Below are 16237 nucleotides of genomic sequence, written 5' to 3' on the forward strand. Positions count from 1 at the left end.
TACAGTACATGAGTACTGTATTTGTTTATTTTGACAATAAATCCTCAAGATGGCATTTACATTATTAACATTCTTTCTGTGAGAGGGATCCACAGATAGAAAGACTTGTAATTCTTAAAGGATAAATGTGACTTTGTATATTGTGACTAAATATTGCCATCTAGTGTATTTGTTGAGCTTTCAGTAAATGATAAAGTAGCCATTTAACTTCTGCCCAAATGCATGATGGGAAGTGCAACCATGACTGTGCGTAGTGGCACCAATTGATATATCTTCTCTGCGTTGGGAAGTAACATAGAGTATTAAGAAAAAGATCAACCACTACCGTTCTTCCCAACATTGCTTCTCACGATTTTCTAATTGTTGAGAGAGGGATTTTAAGGCTTTAGCCAATTAAAAAGAGACTCCAAAGACTGCCAAAATTCTCCCTACTCATTTTACAATGCCTGTTAGCTCTATATATAGATAAAACGGCGCCATTATAGATTGAACGCGACAATGCGTGAGTGGGTCGTGCAGCGCATGCGTTAATTGCATTAAATATATTAACGTGATTAATTTAAAAAAAAAAAAAATTACCGCCGTTTACGCGATAAATTTGATAGCCCTACTTTAAGCCAAAACTAAAGACTCTGGATGAATGTAAGACATTTTGTCTGTAACGTTAAATACAATTAGAAAACGATTTAATTAAAAAATATATACATATTAAAAAAAAGGCATGTCCGATATTTTTTTGCTGATTCCGATACTTTGAAAATGACGTGATCGGACCCGATCAATCGGCATCTCGATCGGTCGGGACATCTTTGAATATTAGCATTTCCCCAGGTGTTGTAATACCCTTTAAAGTGCATACGACAGGATAAAAAAAGTGTTAAATATCATTATTATGTGAATTAGAATCATATTTTCAGACGATTCGACTATATACAACAATTTGGCAAAGCGCAGATGACAAGAAATTAGTCTTTTAACCTGCCGTTTAGCCACGCCTACCATTATAGGGCTCTAGCATCCCCAGGACGATGACATCAGCAGGGTCATGGTTTCATCTGATTTAGAATTCAGCCCATTGAGAGGGAATTATTTAGAACGAGGAAAATGCGACGCAGGGAGACGCAAAATGTCATTGTTTCAATCTCTCTACTCCAATATTTTTACAGGATATTCTTTTTATCCAAGTATTTTTCCCCAATTGCTAAACAAATTGTATGGTCATGACAAATAACAGTCTTGTGCTAAATGGACTATGAAATAATAAAAATGCATTTATTCAGTACGACATTACAAAATTACTCCATATTCCGCCTTATTTTCGCTTCATGAAGCGAAAAATCACACAAAACTAGCCCGGATCATTTCACATGGCGACGGGGTTGCCGATTGTCTTCGCCGATCGGCAACCCGCCTGGTGGCGAGCAAGTTACAGCTCGTTCTCCTGCGACGGACAGGAGAGCTCGCCGGGGAAGCAGCTGGAGAGTACCGCCAGACAAACCGGCTGACGTCGGAGGAGCATGTAGATGCTAGCTTGGTACACCAGGCCATAGAGTCTGGCGACCAATGAGTTGATCAAATTTCCAGGGCGGAGCAAGCCACAGCAAACAGACAGCTGAGTGGACCAATCAGTGACGGGCAGACGTGACGTTGGTAAAGCGACAACTCCCGCGCGGCGCGAACGGAGAACAAAGTTTATTTAACATGTCTAGCGCGAGACAAACTGCTGTCAATGACTTGTGTCAATGTGTTTTTGGTCATTTAAAACTGATTTTACCGTGGATTGGAACATATTCTCGGCTCTCCCGTTCGCCATCGGTGTTGTTGTGGAGACGACTTCCGACGAGGAAGAGTGACGTTGCTTGTTAAGAACACGTCACGCAAATAAACAAATCTGATTGGACGAATGATTTCGTACTGGCTCGAGAGAGCGTTAAGGAGGTGGGTCCCAGACTATTCTCACAGTGTTTGAAAAATACAGGGAGAACAGTCCGGCCGTGCCAGGCAACATAGATGCCACATGGTCAACACGAATATGGCATAAAATAATGCTTTATTACACATCGAAGACATAAACAGAGAGTGGCGTGCAGTTGTTGTGCAGCTAACATGGCAGGATGTGTCTGAGGAGAACTTTTCTACATTTTCCTCAATTATCAAACGTACGTAAATAGTCCTTTATTCAAAGGAAGTTTGTAGTGTTTACTTTTTAATCGCTGTACTCTGATGGGGTTGAAAATTTGACAGAACACCGGGCACACGAAGAGGGCAATAAGATGAGTACAGAGCAGGGGTCGCGTTAACCGAATATTTTCCGTCGTTGAACGTTTTTTTTTTAAAACGGTGACGGAAAAAACTGAAGTCCATCTGTCATTTTGACAGGTTGCAATTCACACCCCAGACCACAGGGTGGCGAGTGAGCATATTAATTGGCTATTGTCTCTCTTGATGCGTGACGTCGTTGGCCTTACTCGGAAAAATGTCAAGGCAACTGAGTGTCCGAAGTTTTTTCCAAAAGCCCTAAAACGCTGATGGTGTGGATAAAAGAGGTGAAAAAAGAGGGACTGATGCATTAGAGGATGAAAGATGACAACGAATGAATCGCCGGTTCACTCCTCATTGCGGCGAGCAGTTGAAAACGCCGCCAATTACCAGGAAGGGCAGAATTGGTAACACGGTGAAAGCGGCATAAAGCCAAAAAAGCAGACCAGACTAGCCAGAGCCTGAAATTATTTTAAGGAAAATATGGAAGGTGCCACCACTGTGTCTACTCTTTTTGCTAAGCTAAGCTCGCATACCACGGGAGCACGTCGGCTATGAACGAACACTTGACGCGCCGTCACCCAGGTGTATTTCGGAAGACAACAGGAAACAACAAGCTAGCGGATTGTAAGTCCATACAACTTTCTAACGATTTTTTAAAAAAAGAAGATGCCTTTATGTGCGTCGTATCAACGTGCGTTTTTATATATTAATAATAATAATAATAATAAACAAAAAATATATATACAGTATATATATATAATGAAATTATATAATATTTTATTATTATTAAATGTATTAGGATCATGGTCCCACTTGGGGGAAAAAACAAACAAACAAATATATATATATATATATATGGAAACACAGCACTGGCCTGCTTACTGTAATCCATGACTGCACTAATGTTAGTTACTTTATATTATGAAGTATTATTGTATTATTGTGTATATACATATAGTGACTGCATCAAGATATAGTCATTTTAAAAATTTAAGTGACGGGTAAAAATAGCTTATGAGCGGATTTTTATGACCCTGTCAGTCAAAATGACAGACAACGAAAAAGTCTAGCGCAACCTCTGGTACAGAGAGCGGTGTGCAACAAGCCACCAGTCAGTCGAGTTGCATTCTTAGCAAGGCTAAGCGGGACAAAGGTTCAATACAGTTTTTGCTGAAAACGTACAATTCGGCTAAAATTAGCCAAAAACAAACCCATTCATTTCTGATGGCCCAAATTTCCCATTCATTTTAATTGTACAAAAATCTCCATTCACTCCAATTGATTGTCAAACTAAGTGACCCGAAATGCTCCTAAATCAACAGGAAGTGACTTAATATGAACAGGTGACCCTGAAATGTTCCTCATTTAAGGGGTGGGGGAGTGGGTGGGGGGGGGGGGGGGGTTTGACCCGTTACCTACAGGAATGACCTGGACTGCCTCAAAAACAACAGGAAGTGACCCCGAAATCCTTTTCTTTCTTGCTGTCCTTCTCCCTCTTATTTTTTTCCTTCGGTCCTTATTCCCTCATTCCATTCCTTATCCCACCTAGCTACCCTTCCATTTTGTTCTTCTTTCCTTTCTTGTCGTCCATCCTTCTCTCCTTCTTCACACTTTCCTTCTCCTCTTTTGAGCATTCCTCATTTATTGCTCCTCAACTCCACTCATAACTCGTAGGGGGAGGAGCCGACATATTCACACTCACGGTTGCCATGACGACAGAAAACGTCGAGAACGTCGCCGTCGTTCTCTTCGAGGTGCTCTCGACGGAACTCTTCATATGGAAACTGTTGACCGACATTTTACGACAAGTTAAACGCGCACACATTACACCGTGTACTGACGGTCGCTATGGCAACTGTCTTTTATTCCTTATTCTCTTTCTTCCTATAAAGGTGTTTTTGCTATTTCTTAATCACATCATTCATTGAGGCAGTTGTGGAAAAGTCCATGGCTGCCTTTGACGTTGACGGATGTCCGTTTGACTTCCATCACCGTCAATGGCAGCTAATGAGCTAAAAAAAAAAAAAAAAAATCGACCACAATTACTCAGTACTGTGTATTCATCCAGGAATCACTCTAATGAGAAGCGCGACAGATGAGGGATGGATGAGAGATGGTAGTTCAGCGCCCTCTAGTGAAACTGAGACGAACTGCATTTCTCCTCAGCGTCACCATGGAAACGGAGAGATTCTGCTATGGAAATTTTCAGTTAGCAAAGTTTGTTTGAGCAGGACCAAACAGAAAATGCACTTCATAATCATCATGATAATAAATGTGGTGAATAAAAGGCTTTTATTTTGGGTCAGCAATTAGGCTAGAATATGAAAGTGGAAAGGTTTTTATTTTTATTTTTTAAATTATTATTATTTGCCTAAATTATTTATTAGTTAACTATTAAAATGAATATAATGGTATCCTATTATACAAATTTTACTTATATTGTTTTCCGTGTTTTCTTGAACGCAGCACCGGCGGCGTCTATGGGTTTCCACGGTAACGTCCTAAACGACAAGGGAGCGCGACGATGGTTTACAGTGAGTTTATTTTCCTAGCTTCATTAACTCACTAAATTAACCAAATTCACCCGCAACGGACGAATTTAGGAAGCGAATCGGCGGCCGTGTGAATACTGTGGCGTTAAATGACAAACTGTGAACAAGTTTAGTCAGTGAGCAATTGTCAATCTCGGACGTTGTGTACCGATTTAGAGGTGTTGCTATTGCTAATTAGCTTAACAGCGAAATGAATGTTCCGTTAATAAATTGTTTTGCTCTGTGTATCACTAACCAACCGATTGAAGATGACCGGTTTGAAAAAATATACTTCTTGAGCCTTACAGGCGTCCGTATGAAGACTGGTTACAAGGAGTCGTAAAGTGTCGTACCGAGTGTAGGAAGCTAACCAACTGTGTTGTCTTTTATTTGAATTGTTAACTAGCTTTATGTATGGCGATTCTACTAAACAAATGACTGACATTCTCGTCGAGTGATTAACTAGCATTCTTAGTGTGTCACTCACTAGTTGACCAGCTAGTAAAGAAGACGGCTTTCGCGAGGGAGACTGGCGTAAAGGAGTCGTAAAGTGTTTTGGTGTCGTAATGAGAGGGCAATATGTTAGCTCTTTTTTTTTTTTTTTTTTTTTTTTTTTTTTTTTTTTTTTTAATTAACAAGGAATTATATATACAAACAAACAAAGACATTTAAAACACTTTGTGAAAAAAATTAACAAAATAATACCCATTGCTGATGTAGCTGTTCATAGTAAAAATAAAAAGGAGAATACATTCAAAAATGAGAATGTGAATATCGTGAAAAGAAAAAAAATACTCGGAAGAAGTAAAAATCTTATTTGAATAATATATTTAAAAATAGAATAAAATATTTTTTGATATTTTTTTTAAGTTTATTAATACTTTCCTTTTTTAAAAAACATTTCCCCAAATAATATTTTCTTTAATTTTAAAAGTGTTATTATTGAATTTCTTTATGTTCTTCTAGTTTTTTTAATCTTTTTTTTTTCGGTTTTAATTTAAGAGTTTCACATTTTTATGAGTAGTTATTTTTGTTATTATTAATTATGTACTTCTGTTTCCCCCAATGCTTTATGTTGTATATTTGTTAAATGTAAATTCAAGCATCAGGGAGTAAAGTTGGTATTAGCAACTAGATAAGATCAAACTTGTTGTGATTTTCATGAAGGTATTTCAGAGATTCCAAAGAATTTGCGTCTTTTTCCCGCCCAATATCACTTGAAAAAGTATCTGAACCTTTTGGAATTTCTGATATTTTTGCATAAAATCACCATCAAATGTGATCTGATCTTTGTCAAAATCACACAGATGAGAGAACAGCGTCTGCTTTACCTAAAACCACCCAAACATTTTTGGGTTTTTAAATTTTAATGAAGGATAGTATGCTGACAATGACAGAAGGGGGAAAATAAGTAAGTGAACCATCACATTGAATATTTTGTGGCCCCCGTTTGGCAGCAATAATTTCAACCAGACGCTCCCTGTAGCTGCAGATCAGTCTGGCACATCAATCAGGACTAATCTTGGCCCATTCTTCACTACAAAACAGCTGTAATTCAGTCAGATTCCACGGATGTCTGGCATGAATCGCTGTCATGCCACAGCATCTCAATGGGGTTCAAGTCTGAACTTTGACTTGGCCATTCCAGAACGTGTATTTTGTTCTTCTGACACCATTCTGAAGTTGATTTACTTCTGTGTTTTGAATCATCGTCTTGTTGCAGCATCCATGCTCTTTTTAGCTTCAACTGTCTGACAAACAGCCTCAGGTTTTCCTGCAAAACATCCTGATAAACTTATGAATTCATTCTTCCATTAATATTTGCAAGTTGTTCAGGCCCTGATCCAGCAAAACAGCCCCAAATCATGATGCTCCCTCCACCATGCTTCACGGTGGGGATGAGGTGTTGATGTTGGTGAGCTGCTCCATTTTTCCTCCACACATTACGTTGTGTGTTACTCCCAAACAATTGAACTTTGGTTTAGTCTGCCCACAAAATATTTTCCCAAAACTTCTGTGGAGTGTCCAAGTGCCTTTTTGCGAACATTAAACGAGCAACAATGTTTTTTTTTTTAGACAGCAGTGGCTTCTTCCGTGGAGTCCTCCCATGAGCACCATTCTTGGCCATAGTTTTACATATAGTTGATGTGTGCACAGCGATATTGGACTGTGCCAGTGATTTCTTTAAGTCTTTAGCAGACACTCTAGGGTTCTTTTTTTACCTCCCTGAGTATTCTGCGCTGAACTCTTGGTGTCATCTTTGGTGGACCGCCACTCCTTGGGAGAGAAACAAAAGTGCCAAACTCTCGCCTTTTGTAGACAACTTCTCTGACTGTCGATTGATGAACATCCAGACTTTTAGAGATGGTTTTGTATCCTTTCCCAGCTTTAAACAAACCAACAATCCTTGATCGCAGGTCTTCAGACAGCTCTTTTGACCGAGCCATGATGCACATCAGCCAATGCTCCTCATCAAGACATTTCTTACCAGGTGTGTTTTTTATAGTGGGCCGGGCAGCTTTAAACCACTCATCAGTGATTGGGCACACACCTGACTTAAAATGTTTGGTAAAAATTGGTTTCAATTGTTGTTTAAGTCTTCTGAGGCAGAGGGTTCACATACTTATTTTTCCCCCTCCTGTCCTTGTTTGCATGCTATCCTCATTAAAATATGAAAACCTATACATATTTGGGTGGTTTTAGTTCAAGCATTCCAAATTCCAAAAGGTTCAGATACTTTTTCATACCACTGTAACTCATCGGCTTCACTGACATCCGGTCCATTTGTCGAAGTGAAAATCTCTCGGCGTCAGTGCCACTGAAATGTAACGATTCACGTGCAGTCACGGAAGATCTGATCCGTCGCCGGGCCGAGCACAACGAGTGTGAGATCTTCTCCTTGGAGGAGGTCTCGCTGCATCAGCAGGACATCGAGAGGATCGAGCACATCGAGCGATGGTGCAGGGATCTCAAGATCCTCTACCTGCAGAACAACCTCATACCTCGCATCGGTGGGGCACCGTCGCCATCGTGACCACTTTTTCGCTTGGTTGCGAAGATTTTTCCTTCTTCTCTTCATAGAGAACGTAGGTCGCCTGAAGAAGCTGGAGTACTTGAACTTGGCCTTGAATAACATCCAAGTCATTGAAAACCTGGAAGGTGCATATGTGGTACTCACTGCTATTGACAGCGATAGATGTCCAAGCCATTTGGACAAGGAGGGTTGGCGATTGTCAGAAATGAAGTTGCGGCTTTTCGTGTCGACGTAGGCTGTGAGAGTCTGCAAAAGTTGGACCTGACGCTCAACTTCGTGGGGCGTTTGAGCAGTGTGGCCGCCCTGAAAGAAAACCTGCACCTGGGCCAACTCTTCCTGGTGGGAAACCCTTGCGCGGTCTTCCAAGGCTACCGGGAATACGTCATCGCCACACTACCTCAACTCCAGGTCAGGCCAAAACCAAAGTGGGCTCATCTCGTTCAAGTTACTTTCAAGCTTCCTTCCTTCAGTGTCTGGACGGCACAGCGGTGACGCGCTCTGAGCGCATCGCGGCCAATCAGGGCCTGGAGGAGCTGACCAGGCAGGTCCTGGAGCAGGAGGACCAATACTTGAGGGGGAACACTTCAGAGAAGGAAGAGGGGAGCACTGACCGGACGGGAAGCCGACAAGAAGCGGTAACAGACGGGTACGAGCCCAATTTCAGCAATAGTAATAATAATATTGGTACCGATATGGCACTAAAATGATGTCAGGGGTACTAAAAAATATGTTACACGTAGGGCTGTCAAACGATAAAATTTTTTAATCGAGTTAATCACAGCTTAAAAATTAATTAATCGTAATTAATCACAATTCAAACCATCTATAAAATATGCCATATTTTTCTGTAAATTATTGTTGGAATGAAAAGATAAGACACAAGACGGATATATACATTCAACATACTGTACATAACTACTGTATTTGTTTATTGTAACAATAAATCAACAAGATGGCATTAACATAATTAACATTCTGTTAAAGCGATCCATGGATAGAAAGACTTGTAGTTCTTAAAAGATAAATGTTTGTACAAGTTATAGAAATTTTATATGAAAACCCCTCTTAATGTTTTCGTTTTAATAAAGTCTGTAAAATTTTCAATCAAAAAATAAACTAGTAGCTCGCCATTGTTGATGTCAATAATAATTATGGTGCTGTGAAACCCATAAAATCAGTCGCACCCAAGCGCCAGCAGAGGGCGGAAAAACACCAAAAAAACACAAGTAACAAGTGGAAATGACACTTTGCTGTCATTTTAATTTGTTTGAACGTGGCATGTGCGTTAAATCCGTCAAATATTTTAACGTGATTAATTAGAAAAATTAATTACTGCCTGTTAACGTGATCATTTTGACAGCCCTAGTTGCACGATATGTACCGTATTGGCACGAATATAAGACGGTATTTTTTGCATTGAAATAAGACTGAAAAAGTGGGAGTCATCTTATATTCGGGGTCTAGACATTATACCCATTCATGACACTAGATGGCGCCAGATATCACTGAAGTGAATGCTTAACTTGAGGAGTAATGTTCTGTCATGACAGATCTCAGCTATTCTCAAGTTTAACCAGTTTACATTATTTTATTGCAATATTGCAATTATTTGCATTTGCAAAGACCAGAGGGCAGTGTATCCACCTAAATCAATAAAATGAAATGCAAACACTTTCAAAATAAACCAATAGAACGCCACTTTAATTAAATGAATATTCAAAGCAAGAAAATTGAATTCGAATATTCTTTTCTTAACGAATACTCGAGTTAATCGTTGCAGTACTACTAGTTTCCTATAACTGGTCGACCCACCCAAGATGGCTCACACAATACCAAAATAATGATAGATACCAATTCATATGACATCCAATCAATCCAATCTGCTGTAAATTTCAATGTGTTTATCCCAAGTAGATGTCCAATCCATTTAAAGTTGGAGGTTTGGCTGCGAACCTCTCGCTTCGAACGGATTGGACATTTAGCACCCTCAATGGCAAACAATGAGAGAAGCCAACTTTGATGATAAGCCTGTTTCCATCCTGCAGTCCTCCTGACTCCGAGGGAAAGCAGGAGGATGGGACCGAGTCGGACGAGGAGCGACGGGAGAAGGAGTTCTGGAACACTCCGTGCCCCTTCACCCCCGAATCTCGTATAGAGGCGCACCGCCACCTGGAGAAGAAGAAGACGGCCAAGGAAAAGTGAGTTCAATTTTGAGTTCTGATGATATTTCACATTTCGCCGCTTGGTGTCGCCACAGCAGCATCACTCCATCTCGGTGCATCCTTCACATATACAGAATACAATATGCCGAAGTTATTTATGTGTACTTGTACTAAAAGTAGGTGTACTTGCATATACGTGTATTACAATAACGTGTACTTAAGTGAAATTGTACCAGAAGGACGTGATTTGGGTATGTTTTTTTTTTTTTTTAACAAGTGTCTGTTATGTGAAGTTGTACTATGAGTACTTACACTACAAGTAGGTGTACTTGCGTACTTGTACTACAAGTAGGTGTCCTTTCGTGTACGTGTAGAACAAATACGTGTATTGTACGAACTTGTGCTACAAGTACATGTACTTGTGTGCACTTGTATTAAAAATACGTGTACTTGCATATACGTCTATTACAATAACGTGTACTTAAGTGAAATTGTACCAGAAGGATGTGTATTTTTTTTTTTTTTTTTTTTTTTTACTAACAAGTGTCTGTGTTATGTGAAGTTGTACTATGAGTACTTACACTACAAGTAGGTGTATTTGCGTACTTGTACTACAAGTAGGTGTCCTTTCGTGTACGTGTAGAACAAATACGTGTATTGTACGAACTTGTGCTACAAGTACATGTACTTGTGTGCACTTGTATTAAAAATACGTGTACTTGCCTGTACTTTTTCTACAAGTACCTCTTCTAACTTGTCCCTGTACTACAGGTACGTATATTCGTGTGTCCATGTATGACAAGAATGTGTACTTACGTGTTTTTGTTATCCATGTGCGTGTACTTGCTTTGTTTATACTACAGGTATGTATAAATACTTGCGTGTGTTTGTGCTACAAGTACATGTACTTGTACTACAAGTGCGTGTACTGGTACTAGAAGTGCATGTATTGCGTTTACTTCTACTACAAGTGCATGTATTGCGTGAACTTGTGCTACAAGTACATGTACTTGCGTATACTCGGATAAAAAATATGTGTACTTTCTTGTAGTTTTTCTATAAGTGCCTCTTCTAACATGTCTTTGTACTACAAGTACGTATACCTGTACTACAAGTGCGTGTACCTGTAATACAAGTGCGTTTACCTGTACTACAATTGCGTGTATTGCGTGAACCTGCGATAAAAGTACATGTACTTACGTATATTTGTACTACAAGTACATGGACTTGTACTGCAAGTGCGTGTACCTGTACTGCAAGTGCGTTTACCTGTACTACAAGTGCGTTTACCTGTACTACAAGTGCGTTTACCTGTACTACAAGTGTGTGTAACTGTACTACAAGTGCATTTACCTGTACTAGAATTGCATGTATTGCATGAAATGTGATCCAAGTACATGTACTTGTACTAAAAGTGTTTGTACCTGCACTACAAGTGCGTTTACTTGTACGTACCACAGTTGTGTGTATTTTGTGATCTTGTGCTACAAATACATGTACTTGCGTGTACTTGTATTAAAAATATGTGTACTTGCCTGTACTTTTTCTACTTCTAACTTGTCCTTTTGCTACAAGTACGTATACTCGTGTGTCCATATACGAAAAGTATGTGTACTTGTGTATTTTTGCTATCGATGTGCGTGTACTTGCTTTGTTTATACTACAAGTATGTATAAATACTTATGTGTGTTTGTGCTACAAGTACATGTACTTGTACTACAAGTGCGTGTACTCGTACTAGAAGTGCATGTATTGCGTTTACTTCTACTACAAGTGCATGTATTGCGTTTACTTCTACTACAAGTACATGTACTTACGTATACTCGGATTAAAAATATGTGTACTTGCTTGTAGTTTTTCTATAAGTGCCTCTTCTAAAAATTCTTTGTACTACAAGTATGTATACCTGTACTACAAGTGCGTGTACCTGTACTACAATTGCGTGTATTGCGTGAACCTGCGATACAAGTACATGTACTTCCGTATGTTTGTACTACAAGTACATGTACTTGTACTGCAATTGCGTATACCTGTACTACAAGTGTGTTTACCTGTACTACAAGTGCGTTTACCTGTACTACAAATTCGTGTACATGTACTACAAGTGCGTCTACCTGTACTACAATTGGGTGTATTGCATGAAATGTGATCCAAGTACATGTACTTGTGTGTGCTTGCAATACAAATACATGTACTTGTTCCAAAAGTGTGTGTACCTGTACAAGTGCGTTTACCTGTATGCACTACAGTTGTGTGTATTTTGTGAACTTGTGCCACAAATACAGTACATGTACTTGCGTGTACTTGTATTAAAAATATGTGTACTTGCATGTACTTTTTCTACAAGTACCACTTCTAACTTGTCCTTTTGCTACAGGTACGTACAGTATACTCGTGTGTCCATGTACGACCAGTACGTGTACTTGTGTATTTTTTAGGGCTGTCAAACCATTAAAATTTTTAATCGAGTTAATCACAGCTTAAAAATTAATTAATCGTAATTAATCGCAATTCGAACCATCAATAAAATATGCCATATTTTTCTGTAAATTATTGTTGTAATGGAAAGACACAAGACGGATATATACATTCAACATACGGTACATAAGTACTGTATTTGTTTATTTTAACAATAAATCAACAAGATGGCATTAACATTAACATTCTGTTAAAGCGATCCATGGATAGAAAGACTTGTAGTTCTTAAAAGATAAATGTTAGTACAAGTTATAGAAATTTTATATTAAAACCCCTCTTAATGTTTTTGTTTGAATAAAATTTGTAAAATTTTCAATCAAAAAATAAACTAGTAGCTCGCCATTGTTGATGTCAACAATTACACCATGCTCACTCATGGTACTAACCCATAAAATCAGCTGGACCCAAGTGCCAGCAGAGGGCGCCAAACACCAAAAAACAAGTAACAAGCGGACATTACACTGTACTGTCATTTTAATCTGTTTGAGCGGGGCATGTGCGTTAATTGCGTCAAATATTTTAATGTGATTAATTTAAAAAATTAATTACCGCCCGTTAATGCGATAATTTTGACAGCCCTAGTATTTTTGTTATACAAGTACGAGTAATTGTGCTTTTTTGTTATACATGTGCGTGTACTTGCTTGTGTTTGTACTACGAGTATGTATACTTGTGTGTGTTTGTACTTCAAGTATGTGTACTTGTACTACAAGTGCGCGGTCTGGTACTACAAGTGTGTGTACCTGTTCTACAAGTGTGTTTTCCTGTAATACAATTGCGTGTACTACAAGTATGTGTACCTTACCTACAAGCAGGTATGCTTGCATGTACGTGTAGAACAAGTACGTGTACTGTGTGAACATGTGTTGAAAATATTTTTACTTGCGTGTATTTGTTATGTAAGTACATGTGTTCACTTGTATTACAAGTTTATTGACCAGCCCAGCAAAGCTCCCCAATTTCTCCAGAAATTGCATTTCCTAGTGAGCAAGTCTGGGTTGTCTATTACCGTTAATGAAACAGAACAAGCTAACCTTTTCTGGCAGATTTCATGATTTGAAATTGAAAACAGATTGGTTCATCTCAGCTCCGCTTCAGCTCACGACAGTGACGAGTCACCGGCCGCGGCCCTTCACCGACATGCGACCCTTCACCTGCTCCTCAGGGTTCATCAGCTGGCATGTTGGCATTTTACAGATGACTGCGCTGTACTAATCTGACACGATTCCAGGGGTGAAGGACCACTCAATTGATGGTGTCGTGTGTCCCTGCAGAGACGCCCAGAAGAAAGTGAAGCCCCCAAGGACTCTGATAACTGCTGATGGACGGGTCTTGAATGTCAATGAACCCAAGTATGACACACACACGCAAGGAAAGACACACTGTATCATGTGACGTCTGATGTTGATTGATGAACTCCACTGCCTTGGCAGATTGGACTTCTCCCTGACAGAAGACGATGACAACAACAGGATTGTCTTGGACTTGGCAGTGTACAGGTACACAGACGGAGTCAGCATTTAACTCAATGCCTGTCATTGACGGTGATAGGCGTCCGATCCATTTGAAGTGGGAGCCAATCGATGACTCCCTGCGACCCCCTCCCTCAGGCACATGGATACCTCTCTGATGGACGTGGACGTTCAGCCAACTTACGTCAGAGTCTCCATCAAAGGAAAAGTATGTCGCCGACATGTTAGTAGGAGCTACTTTACTCCACGCCTGGCTATTAGCCGCACCACCCTAATTTAAGAAAAAATACACCGGACTGCAAACACCCCGTGCAAATTTCATATACCGGTACTTGAAGAGAAATACAGACTAAAAACTAGTAGGTCGCCATTGTTGTTGGCGATGCAGTGCACTCTGGGTGGTAACGTCACTGGGCAGCGCTGCAGCAGACAACAGTAACATAGGGATTGCGGAAAGGGAGACACAAAAAGAGTCCGTGACAGTAATAAAATTTTAAAAAAGAAGAAAAAAAAAGAAAATAATAAATAAATAAATAAATAAAGAGGGAAAAACGCAGTAAGAGGCAAACAAACAAACAAAAAAAACCAACAACAAAGGGATATACAAACTGTCAAATGGTAGCAAGTCAATATCTCGGCAAGCCGCCTAGGATCGGTTTAAAGACACTGCTGATGAGCTGGAATTGGATGGAGGTACGATGTTGGGAACTCATCCCACATCTCTGGAACAAAACACTCAAACCAGTGGCAGAATGTGACAATATCATGTGAAATGTGAAGGTACAGTGGGGCAAAAAAGTATTTAGTCAACCACTAATTGTGCAAGTTCTCCCACTTGAAAATATTAGAGAGGCCTGTTATTGTCAACATGGTTAAACCTCAACCATGAGAGAAAGAATGTGGGGAAAAAAACACCAGAAAATCACATTGTTTGATTTTTAAAGAATTTATTTGCAAATCATGGTGGAAATTAAGTACTTGGTCAATACCAAAAGTTCACCTCAATACTTTGTTATGTACCCTTTGTTGGCAAAAACGGAGGCCAGACGTTTTCTGTAACTCTTCACAAGCTTTTCACACACTGTTGCTGGTATTTTGGCCCATTCCTCCATGCAGATCTCCTCTTGAGCAGTGATGTTTTGGGGCTATCGTTGGACAACACGGACTTTCAACTCCCTCCGCAGATTTTCTATGGGGTTGTGACCTGGAGACTGGCTAGGCCACTCCAGGACCTTGAAATGCTTCTGACGAAGCCACTCATTTGTTGCCCTGGCTGTGTGTTTGGGATCATTGTCATGCTGAAAGACCCAGCCACGTCTCATCTTCAATGCCCTTGCTGATGGAAGGAGATTTTCACTCGAAATCTCTCGATACATGGCCCCATTTTCCTTTACACAGATCAGTCGTCCTGGTCCCTTTGCAGAAAAACAGCCCCAAAGCATGATGTTTCCACCCCCATGCTTCACAGTGGGTATGGTGCAATTCAGTATTCTTTTTCCTCCAAACAAGAGAACCTGTGTTTCTACCAAAAAGTTCTATTTTGATTTCATCTGACCATAACACATTCTCCCAGTCCTCTTCTGGATCATCCAAATGCTCTCTAGCGCAACCGCAGACGGGCCTGGACGTGTACTTTCTTCAGCAGAGGGACACGTCTGGCAGTGCAGGATGTGAGTCCCTGGCGGCGCATTGTGTTACTGATAGTAGCCTTTGTTACTGTGGTCCCAGCTCTCTGTAGATCATTCACTAGGTCTCCCCGTGTGGTTCTGGGATTTTTGCTCCCCGTTCTTGTTATCATTTTGACGCCACGGGGTGAGGACGGAGTTGAAAGTCCGTGTTGCCCAACAACAGCCCCAAAACATCATTGCTCTAGAGGAGATCTTCATGGAGGAATGGGCCAAAATACCAGCAACAGTGTGTGAAAAGCTTGTGAAGTGTTACAGAAAACGTTTGGCCTCCGTTATTGCCAACAAAGGGTACATAACAAAGTATTGAGATGAACTTTTGGTATCGACCAAATACTTATTTTCCACCATTTTCCCCACATTCTGTCTCTCGTGGTTGAGGTTTAACCATGTTGACAATTACAGGCCTCTCAAATATTTACAAGTGGGAGAACTTACACAATTAGTGGTTGACTAAATACTTATTTGCCCCACTGTAATTGAAAAAAAGTGACATTAAATTGGCTGGGGAGAGGGAAGTCTGAGCTTCCCTGTTAAAGCTGTTGCCCCCGCGACCTGACCCCGGATTAAGCGGTAGATGATGGATTAATGGATTTTTTTTTTTTTTTTTTTT

The 16237-nt window shown here is 40.0% G+C and overlaps 1 protein-coding gene across 2 annotated transcripts in view; it reads left to right on the forward strand.

The window, feature by feature from the left end:
* Positions 1–4761: 4761 nt before the first annotated feature.
* dnaaf11 (dynein axonemal assembly factor 11) overlaps positions 4762–16237 on the forward strand; it is a 28925-nt gene continuing 17449 nt past the window's right edge. For both annotated transcript variants that reach the window (XM_057856534.1, XM_057856535.1), the window contains exons 1-9: positions 4762–4796; positions 7637–7804; positions 7875–7952; positions 8063–8235; positions 8298–8473; positions 9873–10025; positions 13742–13819; positions 13901–13966; positions 14078–14147. In XM_057856534.1, the coding sequence (XP_057712517.1) occupies positions 4787–4796; positions 7637–7804; positions 7875–7952; positions 8063–8235; positions 8298–8473; positions 9873–10025; positions 13742–13819; positions 13901–13966; positions 14078–14147 (972 nt within the window). In that variant the 5' untranslated portion in view covers positions 4762–4786. The remainder of the gene's footprint in view (positions 4797–7636; positions 7805–7874; positions 7953–8062; positions 8236–8297; positions 8474–9872; positions 10026–13741; positions 13820–13900; positions 13967–14077; positions 14148–16237) is intronic.

The sequence above is a fragment of the Corythoichthys intestinalis genome, chromosome 14 (genome assembly GCF_030265065.1).
Source record: "Corythoichthys intestinalis isolate RoL2023-P3 chromosome 14, ASM3026506v1, whole genome shotgun sequence".
NCBI lineage: Eukaryota > Metazoa > Chordata > Actinopteri > Syngnathiformes > Syngnathidae > Corythoichthys > Corythoichthys intestinalis.